The sequence below is a fragment of the Thecamonas trahens genome (assembly GCF_000142905.1).
Source record: "Thecamonas trahens ATCC 50062 unplaced genomic scaffold supercont1.50, whole genome shotgun sequence".
In the NCBI taxonomy this organism is placed as follows: Eukaryota; order Apusomonadida; family Apusomonadidae; genus Thecamonas; species Thecamonas trahens.
In genome coordinates, this window is record NW_013657630.1 from 157,724 (window position 1) to 174,964 (window position 17,241).

Consider the following 17,241-nt stretch of genomic DNA (forward strand, 5'->3'; position numbering starts at 1 on the left):
CCGTCGCCTCTCTCGTCGCCCTCGAATACCTGCCTGGCGCCACTTTCAGGCAACGGTGGTCGCTCTCTGGGCGGAGGCAAAGGCCGGTCGTCGTCGCGGTCGATCGTGCGGCTCAAGTCAAAACAGTCACTTCGACGGCGGGCAACGTCGATGAACGACTCGGCAGCGCGATCGCAGTCGCGATCGCGTGTGAGGGCCCGCGCTGCATCGCCGTCTGACGCCCAGCCGGTAGGACCCAAGCGCATCACGCCTTTTGAAGCCGCCAAGCTTGCCAAGCAAGTGGAGACCCTGTCGCGCCAGATCGAGAACACCGATGCGGTGGTAGAGAACCAGACCCACGAGCTTGCTGTAGCAAGCACAACCATTTCCGAGCTCTCGTCGACAGTTCGCGCGCTGCGAAAGCACATCGCGCGGCTAGAGGAGAGCAACAGCTCCGGTGCCGGAGGTGCTGTGGCCTCGGAGGTCGCGCTCGAGCTGCAGCAGAAAACGAGTCGCTGCGAAGCCAGCTAGATCAGCAGAGGCGGCAGGGCCAGGATCTGCAGTCGCAGCTTGCGCCACTTCGGGTCCTGCACTCCGCAGTCGCCTCGCACTTGCTCAATGCACAGCTCAAGATCAAGGCGCTCAATGCCCAGGTGCGGTCGGCCAACGACGAGCTCTGCGCGCTGCAGCAAGCACACGCGGCACTGGCCGAAGAGAATCGCCAGCTGCACAAGCAGACCGATATGGCTCAGGCCCGCGATGCGGCGTACACTACACTCCTGGCTGAGCATGCTGCGCTGCTGGAAAGGATGAGTGAGCTGGAACTCGGCGCTGAGAACGCTACGCTTGGAGCGATGGCGCGCCGAGCGGACGCGTTCCGTAACCAGCTTCATCTCGAGCTCGAGGCCAAGGACGACGTAATCAGTGAGCTTGAGCTCAAGCTGGCCAGCGCGCAGCGGATCCGCGCGCGCTTCGAGTTGGCGCTCAACGAGCAGGCAATTGAGGCTGACACTGAGCGTCAGAAGCTGTCCCAGGCAACCAAGCTCATCCGCAATCTGGAGAGCCAAAACGCGCAGCTTCGCGATCCAGGTATGCAAGCCCCGATGGGGCGAGTCGCGCTGCTTTTCACCGACGTGCAGGGCTCGACGCGGCTGTGGGCGGCGGATCCGGAGAACATGAGCGAGGCGCTCTGGGCACACAACACGGTCATCCGCGAGTGCCTCGCCGAGTGGCAAGGGTATGAGGTCAAGACCGAGGGTGACGCGTTTATGGTGGCGTTCGCCGATCCACGCGACGCCGTTGCGTGCGCGCTCCGCATTCAGTCGGCACTCCTCGACATCGCATGGTCGCCCAAACTCCTCGAATCGGACGATGCAGCAGAGGACTACGACGCCGATGGTGTGCTTGTATATTGCGGCTTCCGAGTCCGCATGGGCATCCACATCGGCGAGCCGGTAACCCGTCGTGACCCGACCCATCACCGCATGGATTACTTTGGCTCGGTTGTCAACCTCGCGGCGCGTGTGGAGAGCAAGGCGCAAGGTGGACAGGTGTTGATATCCGAGGAGACGCTTGCAGCCATCCGGCCCATGGACGATCTTACCATCGGCATGCCGGCGCCACTGCTTCCGGCCGGATCGTCTTCGGCCGGGGGGACACACGATGTGCTCGACCATGCGCATATTGTCCCGCTGGGCGCCACCGAGCTGAAGGGCATCCCCCATCCCGTCACACTCTTCCAGGTTGCTGCCAACGAGCTCGCCGGGCGAATCTTTACTGCTTGGGGTGCCATGAATGATGAGGACCCGTCGCCCCCGGTCGAATTGATGACCCCAGAGGTTGACTCGATCGCCTTGTCGGTCGTCGTCCCGTCTGGCTCGAGCCACACGCTCGCCCTGCCGACGGCATGCTCGCACTCGGAGCTCTTGCCGACCGAGGCAGCGCTTGTGCCATCACAGATCCAGGCAAGTCTCACTGCTGCCGAGGCACGCATTCAAGACCTTGAAGACGAGCTGGAACGAACCCAGGTTGTCAAACAAGGAACCAGTGCACGGCTGGTTGATCTCACGCAGGAAGCCAAGGATACACGCGAGTCTACAGCAGAACTGCAGGAGCGGCTTGTGGTGGCAGAGCGAGCCCGCGCCAAAGCGGCGGCGCGAGGTGAGATTCTCGAGTCCCAGCTTGCGAATGCTAGCGACGATGCCCGCCACGATGCAGAGATGGCCAAGACTCGGATTGCGGCGTTGGAGGGTAGCCTCGAGGAGAGCAAGGTGTCTCTGCAGCAGGCATCGGATGCGCATGCGGCGGCGGCGGCCGAGGCAGTCAGCTTGGGGGTCCAGCTGGAAGATGTGCGCCGTCAGGCCCGGATGCAGGTTGAGCGTCTGGAACTCGAGGTCGAGCGGTGCCGGCGGCGGGAGTCGCAGCTGACAGACGAGCTTGCAGTGGCGCGCACCGACGCTGACCGACGTGCCGACGAGTATCGTACGCGCGAGCTGGCGTGGCAAGCTGATCTCGATGAGCTTCGCACCACTGAGCGCGCCTGTCGAATTGCAGCCGAGGATCTTGCCCACAATGTCGAGGCCAAACTACGACGAACCGAGGCGGCTCTCTCCAGCGCCGAGCAGCGACGGGATGAGCTTGAAGCTTCATCCCATAAGCTGTTGGAGACGCAGTGGATGATGGCGGCCAAGGATCGCGAGCTCGAGTTCAAGCTTAATGAGCTGGTCACCAAGGACCGCAAACTGAAGGAACTGATGCAGGAACTGGGCACCAACGAGCAGGCACTGTCAGATGCCAGGCGTGAGCTTGCTGATGCTAAGCGGAAGCTGGCCAGCAACGAGCAGTCGCTGGCAGATGCCAGGCGCGAGCTTGCTGATGCGAAGCGGGAACTAGCCCACAACGAGCAGGCGCTAGCAGATTTCAGGCGCGAGTTCGATGACACCAGGCAGGAGTTGAGCACTAGAGATCAGGCGCTGGCCGATTCCAGGCGCGAGCTCGATGATACCAGGCAGAAGTTGAGCACTAGAGATCAGGCGCTGGCAGATTCCAGGCGCGAGCTCGATGACACCAGGCAGGAGTTGAGCACTAGAGATCAGGCGCTGGCAGATTCCAGGCGCGAACTCGCGAGCTGGCGTGGCAAGCTGATCTCGATGAGCTTCGCACCACTGAGCGCGCCTGTCGAATTGCAGCCGAGGATCTTGCCCACAATGTCGAGGCCAAACTACGACGAACCGAGGCGGCTCTCTCCAGCGCCGAGCAGCGACGGGATGAGCTTGAAGCTTCATCCCATAAGCTGTTGGAGACGCAGTGGATGATGGCGGCCAAGGATCGCGAGCTCGAGTTCAAGCTTAATGAGCTGGTCACCAAGGACCGCAAACTGAAGGAACTGATGCAGGAACTGGGCACCAACGAGCAGGCACTGTCAGATGCCAGGCGTGAGCTTGCTGATGCTAAGCGGAAGCTGGCCAGCAACGAGCAGTCGCTGGCAGATGCCAGGCGCGAGCTTGCTGATGCGAAGCGGGAACTAGCCCACAACGAGCAGGCGCTAGCAGATTTCAGGCGCGAGTTCGATGACACCAGGCAGGAGTTGAGCACTAGAGATCAGGCGCTGGCAGATTCCAGGCGCGAGCTCGATGACACCAGGCAGGAGTTGAGCACTAGTGATCAGGCGCTGGCAGATTCCAGGCGCGAACTCGATGACGCTAAGCGAGAGCTGACCGCCAAAGAGCAGACTCTGGCAGGCGTCCGGAGCGAGCTGGTGCTGGCAATGGATATGAACCTTCAGCTGGAGGCTGACGCGTGGCAGGCGCCTCCACCAGAGAACGAGCTCGCCATCAATGCTGCCAACGAACGGGCCAGCCAGGCCGAGGCCGAGCTGGCTCTCTGCCAAAACGAGTTGGCAAAGGCACGTAAGGCACAGATGTCCTTGACAGTCGACGACAAGTCCCAATCTGCGTTACAGAGCACAATCAGTGCGCTGTCCAACAGTCTGGCGCTTCTCCAGAACCAACTCGCATCGGCTTCCGCCGCCGAGACCGCAGCCCGTCGCAGCGAGGCGGCAGCCCGCGCCGCCGAGCACGATGCCCGCAAAGAGGCTTCTGACGCACGACAGGAGCTGAAGCTCGTCCGACAAAACATGCTCGCGGCAGAGGCGCTCGGCGAGAGCCGGGCCGCGTGCGCCACTGGCGAGCTGGAAGACGAAATCAAGCTACTTCGCGCGGAGCGGACATGGCTGCTTGATGAGCTCGAGATCGCACGGGTCAAGGCAGGCCTGCCACTGTGACCTACTACTCGTTTTCGCCTTCTTGCTCAAGGTAGTCGCCAAAGGCCGCAAGCCGCATCTGAGTCGCTACCTCGTCCTCCTGGGTAAACTCTTCCACTCCGTCCCAGAACTCGACCACCACCGCACCTTCAAACGAGCTGGCATCACGTTCGGCATCCATGTGAACGCCGTGCAGGCCGCGGCGGAGCAAAAGCGCTTGCTGGTGCGATGCCGCCGTGAGCTTGACCACTCCGTCCGGGTGGAGATCGAAGATCTCGATGTTGCGCAACGAGGCCCCTGCCCGGGCAGCGGCCGAAGCCAGAGCAGCCTTGACGCCCGCAAGCGCGTTGGGCGACTTGAGAAGAGTGGCGGGCGTAAAGGCGTGCCTGGCTACGAGCACTTTCGGAAGGGCCGTGTCGGACTGGCGTGCAGTAGATCCGCTCGCCTTTGCGCTTGCGCTTGCATTCACCCCGAGCTGCTCAGCCCGCTCTGGCTCGTCGTCGCCGTCCCAGGTGAGCGCGGTCGCCTGCCGGACTGCAATCCTAGCCGCCTCCGGCTCACGGGCTATGTCGGCAGACTTGCCGTTGGCACGCGGGCGGCGCTTGGCGTTGGCAGCCGTATGGACAGCGGCGATGCACTCGAGCGCAAGATCAAGAAAGCCGTCTGGAGCGGCTGCGATTGCAGCCGGCCCAATCACCACCCGCACCACCGCGCCGCAGACATCGGCGCCATCAAGGAGAGAGGCAGCGAGTGTGACCGACTCGGGCTTGAAGAAGACCACAGCGGCAGATCGCGCATTCGGAGCGGCGTTCGCCTCAGCAAACAGCGCTACATACGCCTCGCCCGAAGTCACGTCCTTGAGCAGCATACCGCACTTGTTGGCCGCCACAGTGGCAACCGCATCGGCATCGACCACGGCACTTAGTCCTCGCAACACAACCAGCCGCGCACGCACCAACGCCAGCGGATCTTCCTCGCGCTTGCGCTTGCGAGCCACACCAGATGGCGCTACCGCTGTCGTACCACCACCATATGCGGCAGCCCAGCTCGCCGCCGCCGCCGCCTCTACGGCCGCCGCGCTCGGTCCCGCCGCCGCTGCTGCTGCTGCGTCCAGCGAGGCCATCATGGCGCTTTGCTGTGCAGCGACCGCTGCCACCAGCTGCTGATCAAGCACAGTACCTTGCGATGAGCCATTGGGCGTAGAAATAGCCCCTGCGCCTCCAAGGCGAGCCGCAAGTGCGGTATCGGTGGCCACCAGAGCCGCCACAGCTTCACGATTAGCAGCAAGCGGGGCGGCAGACGGAGTAGGCAAAGCAGGCGGAAGATCCGTGGCAGCAGCAAGAGCGGCAGCACGCATAGCGTAGGCATGGCCCCAGTGCGGGCGGAGATTGACCAGGGCATGGGCATCCCAGGCGGCAGCCGAGGCATCGGTGGCCAGAGTCGCCTGGGCCCGAGCCAGCAAAGCCGACGGCACATGCTCAGCCAGCCCGGGAGGGGCACTGCCAGCAGAGGCGGCGGCGAGAAAGGCAGACAGGTGAGGGACGGCGGCGGATGTGTGGCCTTCGGCAAGGAGGGCTCCAGCTTGCTGGAGGGAGGCAAGGGCTGTTGCGTCGGATGTGGCCATGGCAGGGGGGGGTGGGGTGGGGTGGGGTGGGGTGGGAGGGTGGAGTGATGGCGACTCGGCGGGCAGGAGGCGGGCGGGCGGCGGGGAAGAGGGGCGCGCCATTCAATTAGAGGAGGGGAGAGAGAAGGGAGGGGGGCGTGTCGATTGGATCAGACAGCCATCATGATCCCAAAGGTGGGAAAAGACGGGAGGGGGGGGAGGCGGCTGGGAAGGAGCGGGCGGCAGGGGTCAAGTCGCGCCGTCGGCTCCAGAAGACTCCGTCGCGCGCCCGAGAACGAGGAGGCGAAGGGCGGCGGGAGGCGAGGAGTGGCAGCGCCATCAGCGGGCACCGGCCTCCTTGAGTTCGTTGAGCATGCGATCAAAGAGCGAGTGGTTGAGAGCAGCGAGAGCGGTGGTGATGGTCTCGGCCGAGGGGATGATCTTGACGTAATTGAGGCGACGCGAGGCGGTGCGGGTGCCAAACGAGCCTGTCGATGCCGAACGCGAGAGCGCGATGCCGGACGATGACGAGATGGAGACAAGCGAGAGTGTCTGCAGCGAGTCGGTGAGCTCGAAAAAGGCCGAGCCCGTAGCAAAGTCGGAAAAGTGGGCGATGTCGGTGCAGAGCCTGCGGTAGGCGTTCTCGAGCTGGACGTAGGTGAGGTACGACTTGCCGGAGCGGGCGACATGGCAGGCGCCGGCGAGCAGGAGCACCTTTTGGTGGAGAGTGAGGTTGGCGATGGCAGAGCCCTGCTTGGAGCCGAGCGTGGCGCGGATGTGCTTGGACATGGCGCCAATGGAGAGGCCACGGAAGGCTGCTGCCGGCTCGTTGAGTGCCGGGGAGCGCGAGGCAATGAGGGCGTCGAGGACGCCGCGGCAGAGGTTGAGCGCCATGCGGACGTCACCGGTGTGGTTCTGGACCCGCCGCGCGAGGAGCCGCAGCGCCTTGGCCTGAAAGATCTTGCCCTGCGAGCCCGAGCTGCTCTCCACGGTGGCGAGGCGGGCCTCGAGGATGGACTCGAGCTGCCCAGCAGTATACGGCCGGAACTCGAGCGTCGCCGGCGGCTTACCGAGCCGCCGCAGCTGCGGGAGCATGCGGTCGGTGAGGTCGAGGGCGTTGGCGACGCCAAAGAGGACCAGCGAGCCGGCGCCACCGGCCCATTCGAACATCTGGTATAGGATGGCGTTGCCGTTCGAGCCAAGCTGATCCATCTCATCGAGCACAATGATGAACGAGAGCGCCGAGTCGCCCTTGGCGAACGAGGCCTCGCAGACCGACTCGGAGACCGCAGCCGACGACGAGTGCGCGGCGACGGCGGCAGCAGCCACCCGCTGCCGCTGCGCAGACCGCCGCAGCGGTGGAATGCTGGTCACAGAAAAGAGCTTGGAGAGCACCCGCTGCGCGTGGTCGCCGGCAGACAGCGACCGCAGAAGCCGCACGTCAGCAGCCTCGGGCACAATCTCCTCCAGCACCACGCCCATCCGCTCAAGCTGCGAGGCTAGGAGCGCAAGCAGTGTCGTGTATGCCGTCGACGGCGTGATATGCGACATGCAGTTGAGGTGGACCGTCACCACTGCAGGCAGGCTCGGATCTGTCTGCTTGGCCGCGTGCACCTGTGCCGGCAGCGAGGTAAAGGTAAACGACTTGCCCGTTCCAGGCGCGCCTGACACGTACATCGATCCGGAGCTCTGATTTGCCAGCCGCGACCGCCAGAACCGCGAGATAACCTCGGCCTCGACCTCGCGCCCGGCAGGCCCGCTGCTGCTGGCGTCCGCAGCCTCGCACGCGCCCACAGACAGTGCCGCAGAGGCAGCCCGGAACACATCCACCACTCGCAGGCTGCTCATCGCCCGCTTCAGCTGCGGCGAGGTGCAGAGAAGATTCGAAACGCCCGCCAGCCCTGCGCTCTGCTGCGCCAGCCCCGTTGCCGCTGCAGACGCCGCTGCCGGTGCTAGCGCACCGGCCTTTGTCCTCGCATCACCAGTGAGGCGGCTGCAGCGGTCGTCGTCACCAACGCCATCTTCATCATCATTACTCGCCTTGCTCGCCTCCTCACCCGACCGCCGGCCCACCGGCACAAATCCAGCAGCCGCAAACGCTTCGCCAGCCTCACCAACCTCTCCATTCTCATCAACCATCACTCGATGACTTGCCCGAGCACTGAGCGTCTTGAGCCGCTTGGACGAGCGGCGGAGGAGGTCGGCGTCGTCTACTCACACCAGCACAGCACCGCAACCACCGAAATCACAGCGAGTCAGTCATGGGCAAGGGAAGGGGAGAGGGAGAGAGAGCGAAAAAATATTGGCCAAATGTCCCCAACTGCCGAACCGACTTGGGGGTGGGGGGGTGGGTAGTCAAGGCCGGGGTAATGGGGGGGGGGGGGGGAGAATGGGTTAAGACGTTGGTAAAGAGGATAGGGAGGTGCGGCATGGGATAGAGAGCATGATGGGCGGGAGAGGGAAGGGGAGAGGGTGGGCAACGGGGAGATAGTGGTGGTAGGGGGGGGGGTTGCAGGGAGGGGGGAGGCGACCAACGGCTGTAGAATCTACAGCGAATGTCCCCATCCCCCGTCACTCACAGAGACAGAGAGAGGGAGGGAGGGGGGGGACAAGGGCAGAGAGGAGAGGGAGGGGGGGAGGGGGCGGGGAGAGAGGAAGGAGGGGAGAGTACGTACCACCTTTCTGGCGGCCCCGTTTGGGGAGGGTGCGCGAGGGTATGGGCGACGGGGGCGAGAGCGGGTCGCTGGTCAGACCTGGGGCAATGGGCTTGAAGGAGAGCGAGGAAGTAGGCAACGATGCTGTCCGCAGCATGCTCTTCTGGCATGCCCTTGTGACTGTCCGTCGGGACGCCCGAGTCTTCATGTAGCCTCCCTGGATCATGGTGGAGGTGTGTACGGGGGGGGAGTGCAGTGGGTGGGTGGAGGGTGGGACAGGTGAGACGAGTGTGCTTGGGGGTAGTGTCGGGGGGGTTGGGGGGCTGGAGGCAGAGCCAGCATTTCCTCAGAGTTGCGATCAGTGGGCAGACGTTTTCTTGTCTGCCTTGGCCGTCTGCCTCTAATGACAGTGACAACGGAGCATGATGAGCGATGAGAGGTTGGGGTGATGATTGCAAGCTCAGCTGAGTGATAAAGCACAAAAGTGCATCATATCGGTAGGTAATAGAGTGGTTATGTGTGTGTGGGTAGTGGGGGGGGGGGGGGTTTACAGCTCACCGGACGTTAAAGTACAGATGACGGAGCGGCGACTCGTTGGGGTCAACTACGACATAGCGCAAAAGGTACTTGCGGAGCTCATCGAGGGCGATGATGACAGCGGCAAAGAGGAGTGAGGGGAGCCAGCCACGGAAGGCGACGGCGCAGGTGCCGAAGAAGACCTGGAACGGGCTGACCTCCAGCGAGAGGACAAGCAGGACCATCTGAACCACAATGAGGCTGGCGTGGATGGCGAGCGTCCGCCGCGGAAGATCGATGAGCGACGCCGAGCGGGTGAGGGTGGTGGTGAGGAGGGCAAAGAAGCCAACAACAAGGCCGAGGTAAAAGGCCGAGCGGGCCTCGCAGAGTACGTTCCCGGCGCCGGCGATGGGCGCGCCGCTCTCCCACGCGTTGGCCTGACCGGCCAGCGACGAGGTGACGGTGTTCATGACGGCGGCATAGTTGCTCAGCGCGCCGAGGACGACCAAGCCCGCAAGGAGCGAGGCGTAGAGGACGAGAGGACCGGAGAAGAGGCGGCCGAACCGGAGGAGCTTGCCCATCGACGGCGTCACGCTGCGAGTTTTGTCAGTGAGCATGACGTCCGGCTCCACAAACGGCTTCTTGACCAGCCGCGGGAAGACAATGGTGTGGAGACGGACGACGAGCTCGGCGAGGACAAGAAGCGAGGCCGTAAACGGAAGTGGGAGCGCAAACCAAAAGCCGAGAGCGAGAGCCATAGTGTATGCCAGGTACATGGCCGTTCGCCCAGCGACAGCCTTGATTTCGGTGTCGACGGCGCCGCGGGCCCGAGCCAGGACGGTGGCGAGCGTCTCGAGCGAGGCATCGGCGAGGTACATGTCGCAAAAGGTGGCATGCTTGACGTGCGACGGCCCGTTGGCGGCGCAGAGGGTGAGGAGTCGGTTGGAGAGGGTGTAGATGCCGACCTGGGCGTGAGCCTCGTCGAGTGCTCCACCCATCCAGTCGTCGGCGCGCCCGATGAGGACTGCGGTCGACTGCGCCGCCACGTCAGTGAGGTAAGCGAGGCCGGCAGCGAGCGTGTGGGCGTCGACGCTCGGCACCACCATCGACTTGCCGAGCTCAAAGCCGGCGCCGGCGGGCGCAGCGGCGTTGATGAACGGCGGGACGAGCGAGTCCAGCGAGGTCTTGCGGAGGACAATGCCGGCTGACTGCGCCAGCGCGAGGGTTGTCTGTGGAGCGTACGGCGAGAACAAGTGAGTCGTTACGCCCGACGTCTGCAGCTGAGTCACCAGCCGCCCAACTTCTGGGTTGGCCTTGAGCGGAACGCCGACGAGGCCAACGAGTGTAAAGTCGGCAGTCCATTCGTCCAGAAAGGCAGATGGCGAGCTGACGAGCTGGCGAGCGTACTCGCGGCCAGACACATTCTCTGGGAGCAAGAGCCGCTTGTGGACGTAAGCCATGACGACTTGGCCAGCGGCCTCCATCGTCCGGACTGTTGTCTTCAGCTTGAGCTGGGCCGAGAGGCCTAGTGGCGTCAGAGTCTCAACGTACTCGGCAGCCTTGGGTCCGCCTGCCGCCACCAGGCATGTGGTGGCCACGTTGGCGGTGAGCAGCATCCGCAATGGCGCAACACCGACCACAATGTGCGCGTCTTCGGCGAGCGGATGGATCGAGACCACAAACGAGGAGGCGAGCGAGTGCGCAGCAGCAGTCGCAACAGGGACCAGGCCGGACGCCGTCGCCGCCTTGGGCGCGCGCCCAAAGACAATCCGGCCCATGCACGGGTGCTGCGCCTTGCATCCCCGGACGTCCAGCGCGTCGTGGGCGAGCGCAAGCAACGCGCGCGAAACTGGCTCGTTGGCACGGATAGTGTCCTCGTCACCGTAGAGCGTATCGACAAAGGCCTTGGTGGTAGTCAGCGCCACCGCCCGCAGCAAGCCGTCGTACTTGCGCCGGCGGAGGCTCGCCTGCCACGACCGTTCGGTCATGGTTGTGCGGTCGAGCGGCTCGTCGTCGGTGGGGAAGAGGATGGTGCTAACGGCGTGCGGTACGCCGTCAATCAGCTGGGCCGGCGAAATGACAATCTGCGTCGTCTCCACAAGCTTGTCTGACGCCGAAAGGGTGAGTGCGGTGGCCAGCCGGCGCGGGCGTTCACCGGCGAGCACGCGCTCGGCCTCGAGTGCGCGGAGCTGGACCCGCATCCGATCCGGAAGAACGAGCCAGAGGTAGACTGCAGTGATGGAGATGACCGTCAGCGGGTCTAGGCCTTCGGTGATGCCGGCGAGCAGGTATGAGGTTGCTGCAAGCAGAGCGCCGGCAAGCATGAACCGTCCGCCGAGCTGGGCCTCGGCGAGAGTGAGTGTTGAAAAGGCGCGGAGCGGGATGCGGAAGGCGTGAACAAGCGAGGCCGAAAAGGTGGTCGAGAGCAACGCAACGCCGCCAGACCTGACCAGATGGGTGCCTTCGAGGTCAGGCTTGGTTGACGCAGCCATCCGAGTCTCGCCCATCTCGTCGTCGTCGAGCGGATCAAGAACAAGCGACGAGGCCCGCGACGGATCGCCGTAGTACAGCGAGTCGGCGCCAACAGCAACGACGAGGCCGAGTGCGTAGCCGGTCACCATGGTTTCGCCGGCAAAGGCCATGTTGGGTGCGCGCGCATACGCGCGGTGGGTGTTGGGCGCGGCGGCTGGCCGGCGCGACAGCTGGCTCGGCTCGCTGCGGGCGCTTGAGTCAACCACCAACTTGCCCGAGTCGGTGACAATGCGGATGTCGGCCGGAACAACGCCCGGCGCTGAGACTTCGATGAGGTCACCGGGGACGAGGTCCTGCACCAGGGTGTGGGCGCGGCCGCCCGCGCGAATGGCAACGGTGTGGGTGTAGCCGTACGACCAGCCAAACCACGCCCGCGCCGTCTCCCAGCGGAGCCTTGCCCAAGTGTCCTGAAACTCCAGCGCCATGACAAGCTGCACAAAGGCGGCGAGAAGGAGGAGCATGCATGCGGCGCCGGCCGTCACGTCCGAGTCGCGAATGGCCTTGGCAAAGGTGAGCACCACTGCAAGCCAGAGCGCCATCCGTGACTCGTGCTTGAAGATGAGCTCACGAGCGAGAGTAACCAGCGTGGCCACAATAGATTCGCGCGGCGACTGGAACTGTGCCATGGCCGGTGGCGGCGACCGCCAGTGGTGTCCGAGCTCGTCCAGCCGCGCCTCGTGATCCTCGGCGCTGAGACCGATCTTGCATGATGTCTGCAGCGCCTCGGCGAGCGCATCAACCTCCAAAACATGCGGCAGCAGTGCGCCGGCCTCGGCCTCGTTGGCAAACTCTTCTGCAAACTCGAGCGTCACCGACGCCGGCTGGACAACAGGTGAGGCCGGCCGCGGCTGGCTGGGCCTCGCCGCCCGAGACCGGTAGACAAGAGCAGTGTCAATGAACTCGTTCTCGGCATCAGCTCCGATGTATGGGTCAGGCCTGTCTTCTGACGAGCTCTCCAGCACCAGCTCAGCCGGCGTTGGTTCTGGAAGTGGCCGGACTCTCGGAGGCGGCGCAACAGGATCTGCCAGCCCTGATGACGACGACGACGCTTCTGCCGCCTTTTCCTCTACCTTGTCGATCTTGTCAGCCTTGCTCTTGCGCACCCTGCGCTTGCCCTTCCGCTTTGTCCGCCGGTGCCGCCTGTGGCGATCGGGCACAGCGAGTGATGTGCCGAGTGTAGCCGACTCGCGAGACTTGCCCTTACCCTCGCCCTTGGGCTCGCGAGGCTTGTCCTTGGGCTTGTTGTCGTCGTCGTCAATGGTGACGGCCTCGTGGTTGTTGTCGTTGTCGTGGTTGTTGTCGTTGCCGGATGTGTGGGCGCCGTCCTTGCCCTTGCTCTTGCGCTTGCTCTTGCTCTTGCTCTTGCGCTTGCGCTTGCTCTTGCTCTTGCGCGACTTGGCCTTGGCCTTGACCTTGCCCTTGCCCTTGGCCTTGCTCTTGCTCTTGCTCTTAAGCGACTTGGCCTTGTTGTTCCTGACCTCGGCCGCCACACCGTCAGCCGCCTCTCCCTCCCCACCAGGAGCTCCAGCACCAGCAGCGGCAGGGCCAGGACTACCCAGCTCGCCGCCGTTATCAGCTGCAAACACCGTGTTCTGCTTGTCAGCCATCACCAGCCCAGCAACGGCAACGGTCCGCTATCTGACGTCCTCGTACGGGTGACAAGTGCCCAGTGACGGTGACGGGAGGGGGTGAGTGTGTGGGTGTGTGTGTGGGGGGGGGCGCGGGGGGCGGAGGCGGGGTGGCAGTGGCGGACAACGGCCGGCGGTGGCCAACTCGATTGAGAGGGAGAGAGAAGGGAGGGGAGGGGGGGGGGGGGGGGGGGGTTGGAGAGGAAGATCGGTAGTGGATAAGGGTGTACGGAGGAGCGATGGGGAGGTGGCGGGATGGAGGCGGGAGTGACAATAACCACCAGATCATACTCACCTACAGAGCTACAGGCGGATGATGACGGTGGGGATGATGGCCATCACATGGCAAAGCAATGCACTGTACTGCATCGCATCAACATTGGGTTGTGTTGTGTTACTTGACACCATGCATGTGCATCGCATCAGCTCAGTTCGCCTCGTCTCATCCGACATGGCTTGGTCCCGGCGCGGCCGACTGGGCTCGGCGGACAAGACGCCCCAGCGGACCGAGCGGTGCGGACCGGCATGACGCGACCGGTTGCGCTGCTATGTTCCACACCACTCCACGGCGAGGGAGCAGCAGACGGCGGGTAAAGAAGATGTCTGCGGTGGAGCAGCTGCTGCCGGGCGGCGGGATGAGGGCGAAGCGGCGGCGGGCGGCACGGGCTGCGCGGGTGGCCGACGAGGTCCGTGTCGGCCCGGCGGTATCGGCGCCGACGGCCGAGGCATGGGTGCCGGACAGCCGGCTGGTGGCACTATCGGAGCGGGCGACGGCGACGACAGAGCTGGTACTGAAGCGGCTAGAGGTGGAGGAGCAGGTGCTCTTTGCTAACGGGCCGATCTTGCCTGCGCTGCTGGTCCTTGTCCCTGCGCTCGGCGCGCTCGTCCTCGCCGTCCTTGCATCCGTCCTCGCCTCGCTCTCGCTGCTGTGGCCGGCTGTCGGCTTTGGCGTCGTCTGCAGCATCTGGGTATGGGGTTGGGCAAGAGTGCTCCTCAAGATGCATCGCACGGCGTACGTGCTGACGTCTGGCCGGATCATGGCGGTGGCGGCGGGCGTGCCGGGCTTGTTTGGCACCTCGGCCACTCTGATCGGCTACGAAAATGTGGTGCGGGTGCGGATGACCCGTGCTGGGCACGTGGCGGTCGAAGTAGTGGGCAGCAAGATGCTCAAGATGTATTACTTGGAGAGCGCTGAGGCTGTGGCGGCAGCGCTCAGCTCGCTGGTGAGCGAGGCGAAGCGGAGCAGCGCCGCGGCCGAGCCGTGGCGGAGCTAAGCGATGGCTCACATGGTCTTGAGGCGGCGCTTGTCTTTGGGCTCGACCTTGGCCACGGGAACCGACGCCGGCGTCTGCATGTCAGGGTCCCAGATGGCGCGCCAGGCCTGCTCGCGAGTGATGGGCTTGTTGTTGAGCTGGCGGGTCTTCTTCAGCAGCCACGATGGGGTGAGGAGGAACGACATGAGGGCAAGCGAGGGGTAGAAAGCCAGGATAGAGAGCCACGAGAGCTCGGTCGAGAGCTGGTGCCAGTAGCGGAAGGTTTGGATCCACACAAAGGCCTCGATGAATGAGCGCCCGTGGAACATGTGGACCATGAGCATCTGATTAGCCCGCCACAGCGTCGTCGTCTCGTAGCCCATGCGCCAAGAAATCCACGAGAGAGCGGTGAACGGAGTAGAGCACTCGAGAATGAGGCCGAGGACGCCAAAGTAGTGCAGATGGCCGGTGTAGAGGATGGCCGAGAAGCCGCCAAGCGAGATGACATGGTGGATGAAGAGGAGGAGATCAAACTGGGCAAAGACAATGTTGGAGGCAAAGAGAGCAAAGCACTCAAAGACAAAGAAGCCGATGGCATTGCAAATGAGCCAGGTGGAGAGCGGTGACGAGACCGAGACGATCGAGCCATCGCGCATGCCCACAAAGCCACAGTAGACGCCAAGCGGTGCAAAGAGGCCACCAAAGACAGCTCGGACAAGTGCCAGGGCCCAGAACACCCTTGCCTGCGGCTTTAGGCCACGGAAGGTCGACGAGACCACCAGCGACACTGCCCACCACACCACAAACATAGCCACCCACAGCCCTGCTCGCTCTCTGTAGTATGTGCGTATGCGTGTACCTCTCCTGTGAGTCTATGTCAAGCCCTTCCCCCTTTCTCCCTCCCCTCCCCCTTGTCTCTCCTCTCCTGCCGCCTCTCCCCCCCGCGTCCCGGCGACCTGTCTGTCCCCTTGCCCGTAGGCATGGGTATGGGTATGGGTATGGACATGGGCAGTACTTACAGAAAGTACTCGAGACTCACTTCGTAGTACTGCAGGTACGTCATGATGGGTCCGGACGAGGAGGACCAGTCGTGCATCTCCTGCACAGCAGAGGCGGTGGAGGCTGCCATGGCACGTGCCTTGCCAGCGCAGATGAGTCAGGTGACTCTGACTCTGGCCGTGGCCGTGGTTCTGGCCGAGGTTCTGGCCCTGATGACGGGACGGCAGTGGCTAAACGCTTTACTTGTTACCAACTCATCAAGCTAGCGGGGGGAGGGGGGGGGCACCTCAGCGACTAGGTGGCAGCTCATCGGCCTTACTGCCGTCGGTCAAGTCCAGACTCCCATCAACGGTGTACACCGCCCCAGGCCGGGCTGGCAGCTACGAGAAAAAGCCTGGTCGCTTGCCAACGGCGGCGTCGGCAACAATGGTGGCGATCCATTTGCGCCGGGTGGCGGGACGCTTGCACAAGTACACCTTGCTGAGCGATCCCTTGATCACCGACTTGGGGTGCGCCTGCCAAGTCTCTACTGCGAGCGGACCGGCGGCTTCGAGCGCGGCCTGCAGGTCGGCAGGCACGACCAGGGCTTCGATGTTGTCTAGCCGCGCCCACGAACCGTCAGCCTTGGCGGCAGCAATGACGGAAGCACCGCGGGCAGTCATGCGCCCCGATGCCTCGAGCTCAGCAATGGTCCGCTTGTTGAGCGCCGACCAACCCGAGCCCGGCTTGCGCGGATGCAGGTCGACGCACCGCAGGACGCCCGGATCCAGCTTGCGAGTTGTCGAGTCGATCCAGCCAAAGCACAGTGCTTCGCGAACCAAGCCTGTCCAGTCAAGAACCTCGGCCTCAGCCACGCCACAAAATGAGGCGATCCGAGTCTGTGAGCCCTTGTACGCCATCGGCACCGCTACCGCGCCCGAGCTCTCCGCATTGACCTCCAGCCACGCTCGAAGCCGCGCTGCCGTCACCACATCTGCCAGCTCAAGGCAGGGGTACCTGCTTGAGCACAGCTCCGCCAAGCTCCGTCCCGATCCATCAGCCGCTCGCCACACAGGCCTCAGCTCCCCGCCATCGCCCTTGCTGCTGCTGCCGCCCCCTCCGCCCGATCCCGATCCGGGCCCCGATCCGGGTCCCGATCCCAGGCTCGACTCCGCCGCCACTATCTCTGTCCCCGAGCCTGCCAGACTCGCCACGTAGTCCTCGATATGGCGTGGCTGGATGGTGCTCGGAGCCGAGTCTGAGCTCGGATCGCTGGCGGCAGCAAAGCAGACGAGGCCGTCAACAAGCGAGGCCACGACGGCCGCCAGAGCCGCCTGGGCAAAGACCACCGCCTTGGGCCCTGCCGAGGGCATCAGCGCCCGCACTCGACGGCCAGGAACGAGCGGTATCGACTCGCCGGTACACCTGCCTCCCTGCGCCTCCATATCCTCCAGCCTACACAACGACAGGTGGTGACGAGCCGCGTGCGAGCCACGGCACACCATCATCCCTGCCGCGTCCAAGCCCGAGTCCGAGACCCATGATCATCGCCATCATCACCATCGCATGCACTGACACATCAAGCTCACGCCACAATGTCTCATGTCGTGCTGTCATACCCGTACCAGATCACAGCGCTCTGCCCTGACCTCGTCCTGCCTTGCCGTCCTCTGCCTTGGTTGTGACATAGCCACATCCACGGTCATGGCCACGGAACTGATTCTGATCAGCCTCGCCCTCACCCCCTCACCAACCCGACCAACTCGATTCGCATACCCATACCCATACCCCTCAACTATCCATCCATCTCCATCATGATCCCCCCCCGCAACCAACC

At 64.0% G+C, this 17,241-nt stretch overlaps 6 protein-coding genes across 6 annotated transcripts; 2 read left to right on the forward strand and 4 right to left on the reverse strand.

Moving 5' to 3' along the window:
• Nucleotides 1-150: 150 nt before the first annotated feature.
• On the forward strand, nt 151-4,304 carry AMSG_09503 (adenylate/guanylate cyclase; the record flags this gene model as incomplete). Its single annotated transcript, XM_013898892.1, has 3 exons — nt 151-462; nt 492-3,055; nt 3,085-4,304. 3 exons carry the CDS (start codon nt 151-153, stop codon nt 4,259-4,261), a joined length of 4,053 nt encoding a protein of 1,350 aa, XP_013754346.1. The 3' UTR covers nt 4,262-4,304.
• A 23-nt stretch (nt 4,305-4,327) lies between these two features.
• Nucleotides 4,328-5,864, reverse strand: AMSG_09504 (uncharacterized protein; the record flags this gene model as incomplete). The annotated part of the gene is made up of 2 exons (XM_013898893.1): nt 4,328-4,337; nt 4,372-5,864. The coding sequence occupies 2 exons, from the start codon at nt 5,862-5,864 to the stop codon at nt 4,328-4,330; spliced, it is 1,503 nt and encodes a 500-aa protein (XP_013754347.1).
• A 318-nt stretch (nt 5,865-6,182) lies between these two features.
• On the reverse strand, nt 6,183-13,152 carry AMSG_12266 (uncharacterized protein; the record flags this gene model as incomplete). Its single annotated transcript, XM_013898925.1, has 3 exons — nt 6,183-8,053; nt 8,519-8,586; nt 9,056-13,152. 3 exons carry the CDS (start codon nt 13,150-13,152, stop codon nt 6,183-6,185), a joined length of 6,036 nt encoding a protein of 2,011 aa, XP_013754379.1.
• Nucleotides 13,153-13,772: 620 nt separating this feature from the next.
• AMSG_09507 (uncharacterized protein) lies at nt 13,773-14,400 on the forward strand (the record flags this gene model as incomplete). The annotated part of the gene is made up of 2 exons (XM_013898894.1): nt 13,773-14,347; nt 14,370-14,400. The coding sequence occupies 2 exons, from the start codon at nt 13,773-13,775 to the stop codon at nt 14,398-14,400; spliced, it is 606 nt and encodes a 201-aa protein (XP_013754348.1).
• On the reverse strand, nt 14,325-15,577 carry AMSG_09508 (uncharacterized protein). The gene is made up of 2 exons (XM_013898895.1): nt 15,446-15,577; nt 14,325-15,260 (listed from the first exon to the last, which is right to left on the reverse strand). The coding sequence occupies exons 1-2, from the start codon at nt 15,553-15,555 to the stop codon at nt 14,456-14,458; spliced, it is 915 nt and encodes a 304-aa protein (XP_013754349.1). The 5' UTR covers nt 15,556-15,577; the 3' UTR covers nt 14,325-14,455.
• A 228-nt stretch (nt 15,578-15,805) lies between these two features.
• AMSG_09509 (uncharacterized protein) lies at nt 15,806-16,777 on the reverse strand (the record flags this gene model as incomplete). Its single annotated transcript, XM_013898896.1, has 2 exons — nt 15,806-16,398; nt 16,612-16,777. 2 exons carry the CDS (start codon nt 16,775-16,777, stop codon nt 15,806-15,808), a joined length of 759 nt encoding a protein of 252 aa, XP_013754350.1.
• Nucleotides 16,778-17,241: the final 464 nt, after the last annotated feature.